Source organism: Pezoporus flaviventris, unplaced genomic scaffold (genome assembly GCF_033815535.1).
Source record: "Pezoporus flaviventris isolate CSIRO_AGI_PZ_B2104156 unplaced genomic scaffold, CSIRO_AGI_Pfla_v1 ptg000037l, whole genome shotgun sequence".
Lineage (NCBI taxonomy): Eukaryota > Metazoa > Chordata > Aves > Psittaciformes > Psittacidae > Pezoporus > Pezoporus flaviventris.
In genome coordinates this window covers 17,191,907-17,211,199 of record NW_026892585.1, presented here as the reverse complement: position 1 = coordinate 17,211,199, position 19,293 = coordinate 17,191,907, and the positions used below count along the sequence as shown (strand labels likewise).

Sequence of the window (19,293 nt, the reverse complement as noted above, 5' to 3'; positions counted from 1 at the left end):
TAGCAATTTAAATTGGGAGAACATTCTTTCTGAAAGAAAATATTTATCTACCTATTTTACTGCCTTTTTACGACTTTCTTACCATTACCTATTAGGCTTTCTGTCACCAATGTTTTCAAAGAGAAGCAACTCTTGGTTTTGTGAAAAGTATTATATCATAATGCTTGCTGCTAATTTTGTTAGTATGAGTAGCAGCAATATAACATCTCTACTCCCAGCCAAGGACAGGCCAATTATAGACACTTGCTATGCACATACAGAATGAAAAGATGGTCTTCTCCCCTATGATTTTCAGTCAGCATGGCTGATGGGACAGGCTTCATTTGGCAAGCCCATCCAGCACATGTAACTTTACTTCACGAGTATGTTTATGTACCTTGGCTACATGATCAGGGAGGAGCAAAGACATTCCTCAGAAAGAAACTGGCAATGCACAAGCCCCCAGAACATATTCCACCTGTGCTGCCTGTGTTTCAAAGGCTCTCCAGAGAGAAAGGTGACATGAATAGTTTTGGAAGTCTGCATCTCCTTTTGTCATGCAGTCACAGAGCCACAGGGATGCCAGCATTACAGCCACTCAATGGATGCCCTTTCAGCCATGGGACTATGGTGCCTCCGAGAAAGTAGCTAGAAGCAAGATGTCAAAATCATTCAGAATACCAGAGGGGCAACGACTAGACAGGTTCCTACAGAAAAGGATCCTGGCATTGTTAACAGATCATAAAATGAACATAAGTCATTGACGCTGTCACGCAAAAACTGCCAAACCCAGAATGTCATACCAGGGTATAAAAACAAGAGTGCGGCCAACAAGACACTTAGAGCAATCTTCTCCTTGCAATGTCCACTCAGAAAGCCCCTCGCTGGAATACTGAGTGTGGATTTGGGTACCACATCCCAAGAAAGACTGGAGCAAATGGCAGGGATTTAGAAATTGTGAAAGACATGAAAAGAGGTTGGCCTAAAAAAAAAGAAGAGAGAAGCTGTAGCAGACAGGTAGGAAAAAAAAGCTCTTTCAAGAGGCTTACTAGACACAGCAACAAGTAATAGGCTTAAACTGCAAAAAGAGAAGATAGAGTTTAGACCTTAAGAAGGTGTTAAAAACAATTAACAGTAAATAAATAAGCAGAGATGGTAATGAAATCTTCAATCTTGGAAGGCTTTAAGAAGAGGCTAGGCAAATATCTCCTGACGCAGTGATGATGACCTCTTGAGTTTCTTCTGGCCCCGAGAGACCATGATCTAGCCTATTCTCTCCCTGGACTCCTCTCAGGAAATAATAGGAAGCAGACGAATAGGTTGTATAAATTACATATAAAACCATAATAATACCATGTCTCTAACCACCTTTCTAAGGCACTCAGGCGAGAAGGCAGCAGGGGGAAGGCAGTGGATTGACTGAACTGTTCTAGAGGAGAAAACTGAACCTTCAAGTGATAAACTGGTCACTGCTTCTCTAAATAACAAAACTCAACTTAAATCTGTTGGCATAGCAACGGACTAAATTGTGTTTGATATCTTCTAACAAAATAGTCTGCAGTAAAATCTAGAGCACTGGGTACATCGTAGGAGTGGAGTTCACTACAGGGAAGAAAGAATACAAAAGGAAAGACAAAAGTGAAGAACACAAAGAATGCTTTTATTAACTGCTGCTCAAAGCTGCACAGCTTCTCTGCTCTGATAGCATGCTGTAACCCACAGAGAAGGTAAAATGCATAACGACCTGTTCACAGGATAACGCATTGCAAAGACACATACAAAGCTTAGCAGCTCTGGCTGTTACTGTGGCATTTCCTGCAGGCTGGTTGAAACTCAGTCAAGGTTGTTTCTATCATTTCATTTTTAAAAACAAAGAACTTAAAACAAATTGGGTCTGCTCACTTGCTTGTACCAAACTTTCAAAATAGCTGCTTTAAGACACCCTTTATGAGGCTATTTCTAACTTGGGTTTGTTTCCTATCTAGGACCCTGACCAAACTGTCCAGCAGCCAATAATCAATATACCAGACAAAACACTATAAAGTCCAGAAGGTAACACACACATACCCCCCCATGGACATCTGCTATTCCTACTAAACCAGAACATATTTCTGTATATATTCAGCTCTAGCAGAAAAAGCAAGACTGAGCAAGGTATCTTCTCACCTAGTAAAGAAAACAATATGCTCCTGAACATGAGCTAAAATAAACTTAATCAAGAAGGCTGCTGCTAAATAGTCAGGGGTGACAGGGTCAGGTTCAAACAACTTCAACTGCAAAAGCAGGAGTCATCTATTTTATTATGCATCTTGCATTCACATAGTGAGGGCATCATTGAATGTAAGAGGGAATATCAATGTTGCCTTGAATGCAAGATGAAAAATTTGAATATAGCATTTAAACTGTTCTCCTTTTTTTCAAGGATGATGTGTTGCGTCATTTAAATGGGAGGAAAAATATCCCCAGGAGCAGCAGATAAATGCAGTAAGCCACATCAATGCTCTAAATGCTCTTCGCAATTCTGCAACCAGTGAGAAGCACTAAAACATCCCTATGACACATGCCACAACAGCCCACAATGCATCTGCACAAAATTATTGGTGCTGTGTCACTTACCTTAAAGCATCCTTGAAAGTCATGCTTCCTAACCAGCTCACTGCTACTATTTGATGCAAACATGTAGCCCTTTAGCAAGGTTCCCTAGTGAATCTGCTTGTGAAGTGCCAAACCAATGTTTATAACCATTCTGCTGGGAGACCGGTTATAAACTCAAATATGAGCTGAAGGCATGGAAGGAAAATCAGGAAACAACCCATCAGAACTAAGAGTGGATGGGGTATGTGGAAAATGAGGAGAGGACCTTGGATAAACCTCAGTATAGCATCATGGGTGAGACGCATTACCACTTAACTACACTAGGAGAACATTACTGCATGGGGAGAGGGGAAGGGTGAAAGCAAAAATACAAGGAAGAATAATAATATTAATTCAGTTTATCTCCTGTTGTTGATTTTATGAATAGTTCTGCTCTGTGCTTGGGAACCATGAATGTTTCTCTTAAGTCAGGATATCTGCAAAGTCTGAAGGGAGTAAGAGTTTTGGTAGTGATAGCTATCTTCCAGAATCTGGAGAGATCCTATTAACTCCTCTGCAAAATACTAAGTAGGAAAATATTTATTTCCCAAATGCTGAACAATACGGTAACTTACAGATGCTTTCATTTCAACAAAGCTGAATGTTCTGATAACTATAAGACATATTACTCACAAAAACATCTCTATCTCACACACACACACTGATTTGTTTAGGGCATTTAAAATGTGTCAGTGTAAAAAGACACGTAATTGGATGATTTGATCATTCTGCGTGTGTGTAGCTAATATACATACATGTACAAGAAGCGTAGGAAGCAAGATAGATATGTAAAGTTTCTATATTTATCCATATTAGAAAATACAAAATCATCAACTGCTCAATATTCTGACAGACACCTCACAAAGTAACAGTCATAGAGCAGAGACAGTAAGATCCCCTTCTACATATCATTTAACCAGACACAAGGAATACTGTCCTAAGTTGGAACAGATATATGTCTATAAAAGCACACAACATTTTCACCTACACACAGGCATATTCATAAACTTTATCTAGGTTGAGATATGAAACAGGCTTTCATTTATTTTGGCTTGAAAACTACTTACATTCAACATGATGTCAAAATAAAAAGAACTAGATGAAAAGAGTGATATGTAACAAAGATAAAAGGAAATAAAAAATTAGGAGAATAGCAAACACACACACACACATATCACCCACTTTGAAGGGGAAATGGAGAGGAAGGGTGAGACTTCCCAAAGAAGCTTTCAAACAAAGCCAGAGGGATAATTAGGAAGTTCATCAGTCAATAAAGACAGCTACATACAGTTGCTGCTCATTAGTCAGAAGTTGCCATCTTGTCTTCTAAAAAGATGGCTTTAACGTTTCCGTTTCACAGTGATCTATAAATGCACCAACTGATTCATACCAGATTCCTCTGACAAACATGAAGACCAGTCTCATTTGCTAATCATAACCTAGGACATTAGATATCAAACTTGATGAAATTCAAGTGGAACAGAAAAACCTCTTCTAGTTTTGTTTAGCTGCAAATACTTAAATGAAATATTTACTATCATGTCTGCAGAACAATTAGGAAGCTTTCTCCTCCATTCAGTAGTCAATGGACCATTAAAATGAGAATGATGTGGCTTTCTCTTAGTGTTCCAGCACCCTACTACTGCAGCAGGGTGAGACTTCAGGGACTCTGGGAGAGATATTTCTTGTCAGTCTTTAGTGTGCCTCAAAAAAAACCACTGACAACTTTCTCTGATGTGATAGATACAAAGGAATTTTGGGCAAGCAATATTCCAGATTCTCTTCTTCCTTTCACCTACTGCTGCAAATCTCAGGCATTCTGTGGGGCAACATTCATTAGGGGGATAAAAATGACATTGGGTGTAACCCCACATTTTTAAGCCTAACAGGAAAACCTGCCTGTGGCCGGTCTACAGGAATGCCGGATACAATATATTTTGACATTCCACAGGTCCTCCACAACAATGTAACTGAAGACACTTCCTGCTCTTCAACTGTTTTCAGCCCTCTCTAGTGCAACCAGGCTTTCTAACTTGGCCGTGAGTTTCAGCTGAAGAACTTTCCTCCTTTTGTCAGTGTCTATTCAAAATTGCTCTTCACCTTCATTTGTAACCCACAGACTACTGCTGTGTGCTCGTTTCTTTTTGTTTCTATCATAAAGTCAGGATTATAAAAACACAATTGAAGCAGCAGCAATATTATAAGAATTTGAAGATACAGGCTCCATTAAGCCTTACATGTACAAACATGGTTTCGGAACAATTCTACTTATTTTCATTTAATTGCTGGCTAATGGGATCTCTTGGTGTGTCACTCCATGTGTTCTAAGGTTTCTAAGGAAAAGATAATATAACATTCTGAATTATCTTAGAGAAGCTCTCAGGACTGACAGAGACACCTTCTCATGGTAGTGTCTGACTTTTTGCAGTAGAGTGGTTTGAACAAGTGCCATGAAAATTCCCATTTACTCCCATTATTCACCACCAATATTATGGCCAATTTCAATGCCCTATTACAGCTCTCTAGGACTACCACAGTATAGATAATGTTCTTAGAAAGATGAGGATAGAGGAAAAGACAAAATATTCGGCTTGTAAAGGTCACTAAGTGAGCAGAATGAGGGAATTCATGGAAGACTTATTGAAATGATTAAATAGTTATTATCCAGTCAGGTGGGTGTACTCTTAGCAAACATTTTACTAAGGCTTAATTTTACCAACCTTGATCAAGCTTAGCTAATCACAAGCTTTCTCGTATGTACAAATACTGAACGAAGAGCTGACAAAAGTAAGCAGCATTTTGAAAGGACTTTTCAATATTGCTGCTGTTTACATGATACTCTGCTAATTGCTTTGTTCTTAGCTTGAATCCTATGCTTCAGAAGAAACTTTGAGGATAACTGACTAAAGAATAATTTGCAGTGGTTCAGTTTTGGATGCCTGCAATGATTCTGTATATTCTCTGCTAGTAATGTACAATATGGCAACATCATTATAAACCTGCTAGTGACCATTTCAACAGTTACGCTCTATAAAATGCCACTATCTATATACTTGTTTCTGTAAATCTGGGTAATGGATACCCAGAGGGTCAAAACAGTTCCCGACCCTCCAGATGGTTAAAGACTCTCAGCAGTACAGTATGAATATGCCATCTTTATTTTAGTCTCCTACAATCATTTAAGCAAAAAGGGATATATATGGTGGGTTTGTTGTTTTTTTCTTTTGCTTTGTTTTGGGCTTTTTTTTTCAAAGAGAAGTCTCCCTTTTGTTATCATTTGCTTTTAATCAAGAAACTGTAATTTTTATTCTTTAAAGGCAAAGACAATAATTTCTACCACTTCTGACAAAACCTATTTGGAATTCAGAACGACTAGGAAGGCAATTAACTGACATTTTTCTACATAATAATATAAGTTAGGGCTCTAAGGCTTTGTCTACACTAGGGAAATTTAGTCGAGCTTCTCACCGTTGCTGACACTGGCTTGGCCAAGGCACTGATAGGAATATTCAAGGTCTAATGCAGACAAACTCACCAGCCTCAAAAATTGCTGTCAGCAATTAAGGCTTGGAACAGAACAGGAAGAGCATTCATAGGCATGAATATCTCTACACAAGTAATTTAAAAACTCATGGGTAAGACTCACTCCCTCTTTGAAGGAAATCTTTAACAAGCCAACTGTTTAACCAAAAATATATCCAAATAATCACTATCCTTCCTTAATTCTTTAACTTTGTTAAAGCCTCCGTTTCTTTAAAAAATATTTTAACTTTGATTAGTCTACTCCTGACATGTTTCTTACAATTAAGAATCCTTTAAAATATTATTTTTGAATAAAACCATGAAGTTGAATGCTTAAATTATTTTCTGAGAATGTAATTTTTTTATCAGCATTACTGTAAATGTACCCCAAAAGTTGCTTTATAATACGAATTCCTCACAACAAAAATCTGATTTTTTGGTGCCCATCATCACAGTTGCACAATATTTAAAAGCTACTCCTCCACCTGAGTGGTGCTTTTAAACTAAATTTTCTCTATTTAAAAAATAAATCATTAAAACATTGCTGGAAGGTATATGGTTACAAATGAGGATATTGGCAGAAATCCAATGTTATTGGGAAGGTAGGATATTCACACTAGTGCCGCTGCCGGTGGTGATTAATTAAAAGCCGTTAGATACCTGAAGCACTAACAGTTCATTCAATATGATTCCCATTGCAGGAATGACCTGCTTTTGCTGACAAGATATTTATGTGGAGAAAAGAAAAACAAAAAGGAAAATGAAAATCATAATAGCAAAGCTCAAAGAGACAAAGATAGAAATGATCATGTTTTATTTACAGTCCCAGTTTTTAGTCTTGTGGTTTGCATATCAGGAGAGGTGATTCCTGTCTCCAAAGTATAGCTAATCAAGAAATCCACACAAATCAGATGGTAGAACTGCAGAGATCTGAGGCTAAAACCCCTTTGACTATGGAGTAACAGAAAGGTAATGGAAAAGCAAATGAATGCAGAGAATCTGCAAGATGGCAATGGAAAAGATTGAGGAATGATGAAAATGCCAAGTGGTGAGAGAAAAAACCCAATCCTCCAACCCTTCACAAGTTTATCTGTTGGTGTTACAGATTTTGTTCACAGCAGATGCTTCAATTTTCTTGCAAACAGTGCAGAATTTGGCAGTCATGAATGAAAGACATCTTGCCATAGCATGAAGGATTTTAAATTATTTGCAATCTTTACATTTGTCTGAAGCAGTTTAAATCCTAAATTATACAAGAGAACACCCTCCACAAAGTCCACTTCCTATGATATGCACATGGAGAGATAAATCTTTCCCCTGTCAGTCACGCATCCTGCTGACACCTGCTCTCCAGATGTTGGATGAGCATCATGTTGCATACTAAATAACTATCATATTGACAATTAATATATTTTCACATACATAACACAAAATTAGATTTTGAGATCGATCTTCCTACATAACTGGCAGAAATTTAGGATTAATAAGGCACCATCTTTAGTGAGGCAAGCCTATACAATCACCAGATTACACTGAAGTAAAATGAATCAAGAAAAATAAAACATCCAAAACACCCACCTTATAGACTGTGTGCTAAGGAAAAGCTAATAGATGCCATAGGAACATGGCGCTGAATTTTGTCTCTAACAATCTGTGATGCTCTATAAAACCAGTCTGCATTTCTACTTTATATAAATCTGATAATATGAACCACAAGGAACAATGTAGGTATCAGGACACCCCACCTCCCCAGCTGTATGTAAAAATAAAATACATCATCAGTGCTGTAATGTTTTTTGCTCTCGGGTCAGTGAATCTGAGTTTCCAGCAATCAGGTTGTGAACACATATAGTTAAGCTACACAAAGATTCAAAATCCAAGTAATGAACCCAAACAAAGACCACATGTGTGGGAGTTCATACTGCTTTATATATGTACCCCTGAATAAAGTCTCTTATTTTCAGCTGTTTAACTAAACTAAAAAATAAAATAAAATAAAAACAAATCAAAATAGGACTCTTCAGTCAGTGAGGTGAGCCACTAAAAAAAGGCTTATTAGTCAGAACCAAACCCAGGTTATGTGAATTAAGACATTTTTAACTTACTTTGTTATGTACTGCTTTGCCAATCACATATTAATTTAGTTAATATAATGTGATCTTATCTTCCTTCTGCAAATCTTTGGAAATTACCTGAATAGGCCTTCAAACATCAGGCAAAGGGAGCAAAGGGTAAGTTCAGTTGTACCTAACATGTTCTTAAATCTAAGGAAATAAATTTAGAATAGCACACTGGTAAAGAGTTCACAGCTTCGCATTTACTCCGCTTGTGTAGATAAGCATGTTTCTAGCACAAGAATACGATTGCTACTCCACCTTAAAAGCACATTTTAGCTTGATTCAAATTTTCACTGATGGAGGCAAGAAAAAAATGCTTTAATTTGAGTTAGCAAAATAAATTTTGGATCAAACTTACTCAGGCTAAGTCACTTGTATCCCAACAAAGATGAGTTCAAATTGTAGACAAGGGTTCCTAAGCATTTAATGCTTATTAATCAGATTTTCTCAAGACAAGTTGTTCCTCAACATAGTGCCAGTGTGAAATAGATAAATAAAATATTAGGTAAATTGTTACCTCACGCAAATTGAGAAACTCATGTCATGCTGAACCAGAAGTAAATAAATTATTTACCTGAACTATTTTGAACTATATCACTACTAGTTTAATACCTGTCATTAATTTAGTAAAAACCTTAATGTCCTCTTCTTTAGAGAATACCAGCCTCAGATACCTACCTGAAATTAGTTTTGCATAAGAATTTCAGAGAGGAAGGTCTTGCTAAAACCCCTTCAGCACATGTGCACTGAAGTCCCACAGGACTACAGCATGCTCCTTCTCCCTGAGCCTTCTCTTTGACAGGGAGAAAGGATGACATGAGGATTCACCCACCCTGGTGTTTTGCTTGTCCTTCTCAGCATCCTGCATTATATGTCTTGGGACCATCCTGAACTGACAGCTTGAAGACTTCAAGTCTGAGGCCAAGACCCTGCCCTCCCTGCCCTAAAACAACTGGTAGGCAGCACTTGAGGGAAAAACGCAATGGCCTCTTTGTTAGGGCACTTGGTGAACTAAGGAAAATCAGATTAAATTCCTGGCTTCCAAAGGATCTTTTTCACCACCCTGAGCAACCACCTATGCCTTGGTACAAAACCTCCTGCCCCACACAAGCCTGTTTTGAGACTGTATATGTTAGTATTTGATAGATGCTATGCTAAGGCATCACTTCCGTAAGTACACAGTGCAGGAAGCAGGTCAGAGCTCATGATGATGTTTGAGAGAAGAGCTATATATCACGCTGATGAACCGTAGTTTCTATCTTCTTTCACATCATCTTTTATACCTTGTGCAATCTGTTCATGCGTTTAGTATTTCTATTACTAGTATTACATGTCTATTTGCACAAAATTTGTCCCTGACATTACAGAAGATAAAGCTATCACAGTTTTATTGATTGAGCAGACATCTACATACATTTTCCATTACTATTATGCCATGCAGGCTGAGGAATTGACAGATTTAACTAAGTAGAAATGGAGAAATACAGAAAAAGAAAACAGGAAAAGAAAATGATTCAGCGAAATCTGCAGACCTGCAGATTTCTAGATCTCCTATAATCTTTAAAGTTTGTATGACAGAAGCGAGCCCTAAGGCTATTCAGTATTTTCACTTGAACACAGTCCCTAGCAGAACACAGTCAACAAACTGGAGCTATGTGTAGTATCATGTTCAAAAAACATAGATGAGGCCCTCAGTAATATGCTTTAGAGATGGACTTAGCAGTGCTGGGGTAATGGTTGGACTTGATGACCTTGAAGGGCTTTTCCAACCTAGCTGATTCTATTGCAGGAAAAAAATCCACCTTCCTTTTGACAAGGAAACACAAAACTTTAGTTGGTACACAGAAAAGCACACCAAGCAATGATTAATGAGCATTTGCCTAATGAAATAGCTTCTAGTGGTAGAATGAGGCCTCCATGCCTAATTAGCAAATATTAATCTGCTTTAATTAATCAACTGTAAGAAAAATAATTATATAAAATAGTGGCTTAGAAAAATTAAAGCAAATACTACCCGCAGACTGTACAAAAGATTTTTTGGTAATCATATGCTGCTGACAATTCATCAGCTTTAACAAGGTAGAGAGAAAGAAGAACTGACCTCCCGAGGACAGATGATTCTCTTGGGACGTGGCGCCTCTTGTTGCAACTGATACACTGTCAAACACAAAAATGTACAGATCATTAGAAGACGGCAACACGCATAAACTTTTATTCAGATGAGTCTTTTTAGCCAGAGGCTGCAAAGGAAAATGCAAATGTAAAGAAAAGGGCAGAAAATGGAGGGATTTCAGTGTAGCTAAGTCATTTATATGAAAATTGGTTGTTGACCTGCACACTAACTGAACTGATTGCTAGTTTAATTTTTAGAAGTGTTACCTCATTTTGTACTTGTTATTACATCTCTGTCAGGGAAGACCAGCTAGAAAGATTTATTAGGTGTATCTCAGGATAAAACCTTACTTTTGCATATACCATGCTGTAACAACTCAAGAACAGATTGCGTACCAGTAACACCAGTATTTTTTTGGATAGGCCATGAAAAAGTTCAGCATGTTTGCAAGGGTTTACCACAATTTCATAATTTATTTCAAGATCTGCTGGCAATTACTGACTGCAAGCAAACATTCCTTTCAAAGCAATTATGCCCTATTCAAATGGCCCCGGATCAATTCTGCGAATCTTCTGAGGGCTGCAAGAGAGAGACCTGAGGCTAGGGGTAGTCGCTGAATCCTGGCCCCTAGCCTCTTCACTGCATGCATTTAATGAGATCCCCTCCTTCCTTTCCACTCCAGAGTCGTGAGAAGAAGCTGACATGCAATGACAGTAATCAATTCCAGCACAGACAGACTGTCTCTCTGTAACTCCAGTAAAAATCCCAGAGGTTTGGCTTGCCTCCCTCGAGAAAGGCCTTCTGTACGCTGACCTTCTTGTGTTTGGAAAGATCACGTCGTGCCTATGAATTCTTTTAAAAGACCGAGTTTCTAGGACAGGGCTCTTCACAAGGCTTGTGAAGCTCAAAATTATACCCTGAAAGGTGGTAGATTATGGCAGGAATATAAATGCCTGTAGGTTTTACAAACACAGAAGCCCTGTTGCATAAAGTGAATTGAAACGATGTGTTACTTTTCAACACCTTCTCCCACCTTCTGCACCTTCTCTTTAAATGGGGCTAGGAGCAGTGGAATTTGAAAAGTGAAGTCCTCAGCTTGCTCCCAGGTTTGTCACTGAGGCAATATGAAAACTTTGGGAAGCTTCTGTTCTCTGCTAATGAAAAAGTGGAAAAGAACATAATCTCTCCTTTTCCCAACCCAAACTTCATCTCTGGTTCTTCAGAGGGAAACAGAAAGAGCTCATGGTTTCTTATATTCCCTATCAGTTTTAATGCATATGGATGTGATCCAGTTCTGAATTCATACTAAGGCTTTGGATTTAACCTGCATCATTCATCACTGCCAGATCTCCCACTACTTTTCCTGATAACTTGTGGTCTTTCTTACCTCTTACAATTCGATGACTAAGATTCAAAACACTTACACTTCGATGACTAAGATTCAAAACCTTCCTTCTACTTTTCTGTGATCAAATGACTTGTGTAACCATAAGAGTTGCCAAGAAAAGCATGGGTTTTTTTTCTTCAAAAATCACAGATTGCTTTTTAAAACTGATCATTCTGGAGTCCAATGTTATGATTTTAGAGTCCAACTCTGAATGCCTGAAATCAGCGTAACCTCTGATTCAGAAGGTTACTGATGCTTAATACTAAACATACCCAGGAGGAAAATAGTAACTTTTTTTTTCTCCCATACATTTCCAGCAGAGAGAAGGAACTGTAAAGATTCAAAATATTGCAAGAATATTATTGCTTCCCATTTAAAGTAAAAGATCTATGTCCCCAGTTTATTTATATAAATTGTAATTAAAAAAAAATACTTCATAAAAATCCTATTTTTCAATAATCAAACCCGTTAAATAGTAACTGACATAGCAAATTAAGCTAGTAGAGCTGTTTCTAAGATAACCTTGATTGCTTGATGCAAAACAAGATGGTCTGAAGATCACATTGTGATGTGCTACATTTGTGAGAAATGAGAAGAGCAAAGAGCTCTCTGAAATGACCAAAAGGATCTCTGAAGCCGATAGCACTGGGGAAGCAAGGGTGGAGAGAAGAGTCAGCATTTCATAAAACAAAGGAAGGAATGACTAATAGGAGAAGGCAGATGTATGAAAGACTTAAAAGCAAATACAAAAACCTGGATGCTGATAGGATGCGGTGAGATGAATCAGTGCAGGGACTCGTGATGAATTCAAGGAAGACAAATCATCTTAACAACTGTATTTTGAATAGACTGGGAAAGGTTGCTGTCATTCTCAGAGAGGCATGGGTAATTAATCTGCACAATAATCTGAACTGAGAAAGCTATCTGATTTAGAAATACATCAGAGAAAAATGCAGTAAGATTATTACTATACAAATAAATAATAGTAATAATAAATTATATGCGACTCTAAATGTGCAGGATAAGAAAATGTCCCCAAGTAACAAGCATGATTGAGATTGTGAATGGTGGTAATCACAGAAAACACCATGAATGCAAAATGGTTTCCTGGGAAAGATAAAGAATTCAGATTTGGCCATATTAGCTTTAAATTGAAAGACATTAAACTGACAGAAAGACAACCCAGTGGAACTGCTGGAGAGAGATGCAGAACCATTAGACAGAGGGAGAGAAGACAGATTGGGAGCAGGAAGAAATGACTGAGAACCACCAGCGGCTTTGTGGTAAGGGATGCCAAGCAGTTCAAGGAGACAAACAACAGAGAAAAGACGGCATACAGTGGCCAAGGGTACCCAGAAAAGGCACACAGCAAGGCAAGGGTGGCAGAGATAAAACGGCAGTGAAAATGCCAGTTAAGAGAAAAACTAGGAAAGGGCAGTACCTCACAGACAAAGGTATTAAGGGGCAAAGCAAATGTGACCCTACCAAAAGCTGTGTTCTTCTCTAGAAAGGTTCTCTCCTGTTTCTGCTTCAAATAACTGCTGTATGAAAGCCTCCTAATGGGCTATGAATACAAGTGCAATATTATGGCTAAGGTGACTTAAGAAAAATGTGCCCTACAGCTAAGTTCCAATGAGCATAGACACTTCATTAAATGACCTCATTTTCGGAAGTGCAGAACATCCTGCAGCTCTGCCTGATTTCGTTATACACTTCAGCCAAAGTGCTGGGCACTGGCTGACATCGGTGAGACCCCAGCAGGGTCCAGGGGATAGCCAGAAGTTTAGAAAGCCAGGGCCCTTCATTTACTTGCTCAAATGACAAGCAAACTTTGCCTTCCTGGCTCCCCCCTTCCACTCCTGAAAACCTTAAACCAGAATCCAATGTATAAAGATATGGTTAACTGAAATAATTAAAAAATCACACTTATTTAGGACAGTGGTCAACATCTGACCCAGTCTATTCCAGCATTTAGAACTGACAGGCAGATTAGAGACAAACCCACTCTGATCATAAAAAATACGATGCTTGAACATAATGATAAATTATTATTTTAGCCCTGAGAAAATTAACCTTATAAAAAGTCAACTTCATGCAAAAAGAAAATGTATAATTACTGCTTAAGAGAACAGCATCAGCCTGCAGTAGCTTTTTGTTCAACATCAGATGCAAATTAAAGGTGTGGTAATGCTACACACTAAATCGGAGACCAAAATGCAGCAATATGCTGCAATAGAAAAACACAGTAGCATGTAATTGGCCCTTTAACATCTTTATCAGTTTCATAATTCAGGTAGTTTGCCAGAATCCACAGTATCATAATCACCTGGGAGCTTAGAAAGTTAACAAAACTTTAATTTATTTTTTAATTTCTAGGGGAACATTAATTTGAGATGCAAAGTAACCAGTTAGAATATGGATCTCTTGTTCCTGCTAGAGGATGACTCTTGTCTCATGGGATGAATAAAGGAAATTCTACAATCAGTTTTATAAAGAACTCTCTAATTCTGAAACCTGCTCTAAGAAACAAACAGATGATGTACAAAAATGAACACTTACTCCTTTTCTGCCAGAGAAGAAGGCTATCACCAATTTCTTCATACTTTTTTCATTTTGCAGTGTGTCAGGAACTCAAGCTTTCTCCATTAACTCACCTATGACTAGTGTTCAGTGATGCTCCAGTGGAGAGGAAAAACTTGTATCATCACTTTTATAAAGCAACAAAGAAACATACTGCCTTCTCTGTGAGAACACTTCACAGAGTTCCCTAGTTTTATCTCCTCGTCCTCACCTTGGGCATTTATCCATGCGCTGAGCTTGAACAATATGAGCTGTCCTATTTCTGCTGGATTACTCACATGCTTAATTAGGAACCTAAGTGCCTGGCTGAAATACAGCTTTAATTTCTAGCAAAACTGAGTTTCAGACACTGTGCCTATTATTTGGTGAAGGGCAGAAGGCAGAGAACCTTTGTGAGGAGCTGAAGCATGGCATCAGCTGATGCTCTGTGCCTTGCCACACTGCTTCACGCCAGCGAACTGATCTTAAATAATGCAAATAAACATTGAAGTGGCGTTGACATACGATTTGCTTAGCACACGCCAATCTCAACAGTGGTAAAAGGAGAAAAAAAAGTGGTTTTACATCTCTTCAAAGCACGTACACGCTGCAGCTGGAAGTCAAAATGACTACACTGTTTCAGCACTCAAACAAATTGCCTCTCATCACATGAAACAGGTAAGATCTTTGGTTCTGTTCTAAGAAAGCAGTGCAGCACTGGAACAGGTTACCCACAAAGGTGGCAGAGGCTCCACCCCTGAAGGTTTTCAGGACACAGCTAGATAGAGCCATGGCTGTTCTGCTCTGGAGCTGACAGCAGTCATGCTTTGAGTGGGAAGCTGGATCAGCTCACCCCAGAAGTCCCTAACAACCCACATGTCCATGATTCTTATCTTCCTTTCTTTCATACATCAGTGATGGTAAATAGGCAAAATGCCATTTCATGTAATATTCCTAACAGGCAACAGAGTACAAAAATAAATCTGTTATTGGGTATTTAGTTGTTGATCTGTCACTCGGGTGTAAATGCAATTAAATCCACTACCTAGAGACTGCTGGCTGCTAGTATCTTTCCAGATTTCTTCCTCAAGTCCCTTCCCGGTAATACAAAATCTTTCTTACCATTTCTTTAGTTCTCTGTGTCCCAGGGCTATCAGAAAAAGTCTGAAAAACCTTGTAAACTGTGAAACCTATGGACCTTCTAACAATTCTTCACAAGCAAGTGATCTTCTGAATTAGAAGCGTCCGTCTTTTCCAAATACAGCTGAAACAAGCTTGCACATTACGCCAAAGGGTAAGGCTTGGATTCTGAAAGCTCTTCTACTTTGATCGGCATTTGCCCGTGGGTAAGTGCAACACTTCAGTTGAATATTTTGCCTGCATAAGCAGGAAAATCTGCCTTTGTTGAGAAGCTAGAAGAATTGGAAGCCTTGATTGTGATGTCAATACAAAGCAACATAGTGCACCTAAATTTATCCAGGACTTAAAAAAGAAATCAAAACTATATGCAAAGTGTCTTACTAGTATGTTATCAAACTTGTAAAGTTACTACCTAAAATACACTGAAAATAACTGTTAAATAGGCAGCAAACACAAGCTGCTACGAGTGAAACAATACATTAAAACTGTGATGGGAGAGGACAGTTAGATTACATCAGAGACTAATGCTATAGTTGTATGCAACCTCTATAATTAATTTACCAGAATGGCATTTTACTAGGAGAGTAAAGAAGCATACATTACCTAATACTGCAATGAAAAACGTATGTCTGTGGCTTAGCAGCCTCAGCAGTAAACCTCTGTAACCTTAAACTATTTTCTGCATTTTGGAGCTGCTTAAATTTTTCTGAGGTCATTCATGCATGGGGTTCAGATGCTGAGGCCACACTTTTTCATTACCACAATATTGGCATCCTATGTATATCTGAACAGGAAATTATATATGCATATTCTATTAGTTCATTCTGGGGTTTTACTTTTTAATTTTAAAGAAGTTTTCTTGGACTGTGTGTAAGCTCTCAGGCAAAAGTAACCAACTTTTTCACTACATGCCAGTGATCTCTGCTGCACCAGTGGGGCAACTAAGAGAAGGTAAGTAAAGGCTTGTGCTATTCCCTGGCTTTTTAACAAAAGCTTCCTTCAAAAAAGGAAACATCTGTCATTTCAAATCCTGGTCTCAGCAGAGTCAATGGGAGCTTTTCCACTGATTTTGAGTAAGCCAGATTTCTCTGCTAAAAAAAAAACCCGCTCAAGTGCCTGCTTCTTTACAAGTAGCCAGCAAAGTACCCTGGAATGGTCCAACTCAAATCAATACACTTTTGCTGACTTTGGACTTAAATAGTCCAAATATCACAATAACAACAACAACAAAAAAGCCTCTAGAAAACAGTGTTCTGAGAAGCAATTTTTATAATTTAATGGTATAATCAAATATTGGTTGAAAAAATCCCAGTCCATTTTAAGGCAGAATATCATCCTCGGGTAACATAGAGGTTATGTCTTTGAAGTCAGCATGGTTGTTTAATGTGCATATAAGTGAAGTCAACAAGTTTGTTCCAGTCTAAAATTATACGTGTACATGCATGTAACTACTGTGATCCTTGTCTTTTTGTAGTTCCATTTTGGTAATGGCACTGTACTGAATTTGAAGTTGCCTCAATAAAAGAGATGAATTTTGCTTAGGATAGTTCTATATCTGAAAACAGCAACCACCACCACCCCCAAACCAAAAAACACAAAACCCAAAGACACCATTCCATTAAATTTCAAGCAAGGTTTTAAAAGAAAATGATCAAATTAAAAGGCCATCTTTAATAAGGGTTTTAAAAGCCTATGTTTTGCCTTAGATCTATGCAAATTTACTAGAAAATACATTTGCAACAAAGCAAAAAGAGCATGAAATATACACTTCTGCACTGCAGTCTATGTAAATGATTTTTGTAAAAGCAGACAGGAAGGTTCAAAGAACTGATAGTGGTGCCTCCAACTTCTAAACCACCACTTCAAAAATTGGCCTCTATTGCTAGGGATCAAAAATATTATTATCTTAGAGCAATCTGGTGACCCATGTAAAAAGACAAGTATACTCAAGCCTGACCTTTAGTAAACACATGAAGCATTAACCTCTACCTCTGGAATCCTTCCTGAAAATCTCAGCAGAGAAACAATGAAACCCAGGATTTGAACACTTGAAAGGCAACCAAGAGAGTCTGGCACTCATAATCCTGCTGTACTCGCTCCACAGAGAATCAGAAAAGCTCAGGTTTTGCTGCTGTCTCATACAGTAACTTCTACAACCACCTAGTACATTTATGTGTTTTTTTTTCTAAACAAAGAAAGGGAAAAGACCTAACAGTGACACCTTGCTAAGGTACTAAGGTTACTAAAAATTCTTGTATACTCACAGTATGATTTCCATATTGGAGGCTGGTATTCTTCAGCATCTGAAATAGAAGTAAAAAGAGGGAAAGAAATCAGTCAATTGGCCACTGGGTTGAAGTGTCAGCATGCATTTTTCTGCTGAGAGACCTCAGCTTGTCAGCAAAATTCACATTTCTTTCCCAAGAGACATGCTAGCACATTTACAGTACTGTTTCCTATGTGAGAGAAGAATATAATCTTCAACCGTGGATGCAATGTGCTTTTTCCAAATTATTCAAATGTAACAGGAATTAATTTCTTACCAATTTGCATATAGTTTCCTGACTCACCAGTATTTTTAAAATAATTAGCTAGACTAGTAACTACATTATTTATTTACTTTTCTTGGCACAATAAACCAACAAATCACTTGTGCTTTTCAATCGGGCTTCTAACCTCACTGTTAAGATTTCAGAATGAGCATCAATGAATAACATATGCCTTAGCTAAAAAGATGCACAGCTCAGGCTGGACTCCAATGCACAGACCCAACAGCTCCAAAACCAAGATACAATTATGCTGCTTGAACCCACTAGAATATGCAATTGGCACATTGTCCAGAAACTGCATCAGCAAAAATAATAATAAAAAAGTTATCAAAGACTGCAAACTCTGCAACTGAAAACAGACCATTACTGCCCACATCAGTTGAAGGGGCACAAAAGGAGTTGGTGTCTTCTGTTAGTGTAAGAGTTGTATGATGCTCATGAGCAATTTTTTTGGCAGAGGGAATAGAGCTTTTGTGTTTAGAAGTGTAAGTTTCTGGAGCCTCAGCTAACTCCCCCTTTCCCCAGGTTAAAAGCCCAGCAAGCAAAGGGGTTTCCGGGCTGGGAAGCAGACAGGCTCAGCTGGAGGGCATGGTGAGTGTATGATCCTGCTCCACAGGTAGCTTTTTCCAGCTCTCTGCAACAAAGGCTGTTGCTTCAACTTCCAGAAATCCCAGCAGAGGCCAAGCTTGAGCAGCAGGAGTCGAAGTTACCATACACCAGCCACAAAGGGTGGGGTACTGGGTACTAGTTTGGCTCTGAGCTGCCACGTTGCCAAACACTTTGAAGAGTCATTTGTGGGGGTTATGCCATTAACCTCCTAATACTGTGCAAGTTAATTAAGGTGTTTGGTATTTACTGAACTTCTACTTAAGTTATGCTAATGTAATTCAATTATAGTTGCATGGTTCATGCTCCTTGTCTATTTATATACACACAACCACTTTAAATATATCCCTGCAAAAGTCTGTTTACTACAAATGTTAATCAGTAACTACCATCTACCGCTTTTAACTCAATTGTGTTAAAGGAGGGTAAATCAAGCAATGGTCACAGTTACTGCCTGGAATAATACCCTGTGACACTTTGCAAATATGTTCTTTGGGAAATCCATTCAATTCCATTTTCAACTGTATCCACTTCAGAACTTTGGCAAAATTCAGAGCACTCCCAGACTGACGGAGTTACACTGTACTGTGGCAATCCAAGAGTAATTAGCTTGAAAGTTCATTATACAGAAAGATTATTTTAAATTATACGAAGCTATTCATGAGACCAGTGAAATTTATTCATGCA

The 19,293-nt window shown here is 38.2% G+C and overlaps 1 protein-coding gene across 3 annotated transcripts in view; it reads right to left on the bottom strand.

Annotated features, from left to right (window-relative positions):
* The window catches only part of CHN2 (chimerin 2), a 166,209-nt gene that overhangs the window by 77,146 nt on the left and 69,770 nt on the right, over window positions 1–19,293 (bottom strand). For 2 of the 3 annotated variants that reach the window (XM_061464862.1, XM_061464863.1), the window contains exons 2-3: window positions 17,716–17,754; window positions 10,354–10,409 (exon numbers count right to left, since the gene is read on the bottom strand). In XM_061464862.1, the coding sequence (XP_061320846.1) occupies window positions 10,354–10,409; window positions 17,716–17,754 (95 nt within the window). Of the gene's footprint in view, window positions 1–10,353; window positions 10,410–14,311; window positions 14,331–17,715; window positions 17,755–19,293 lie in introns of those variants that run through there. The other variant, XM_061464864.1, reaches the window with a different exon arrangement.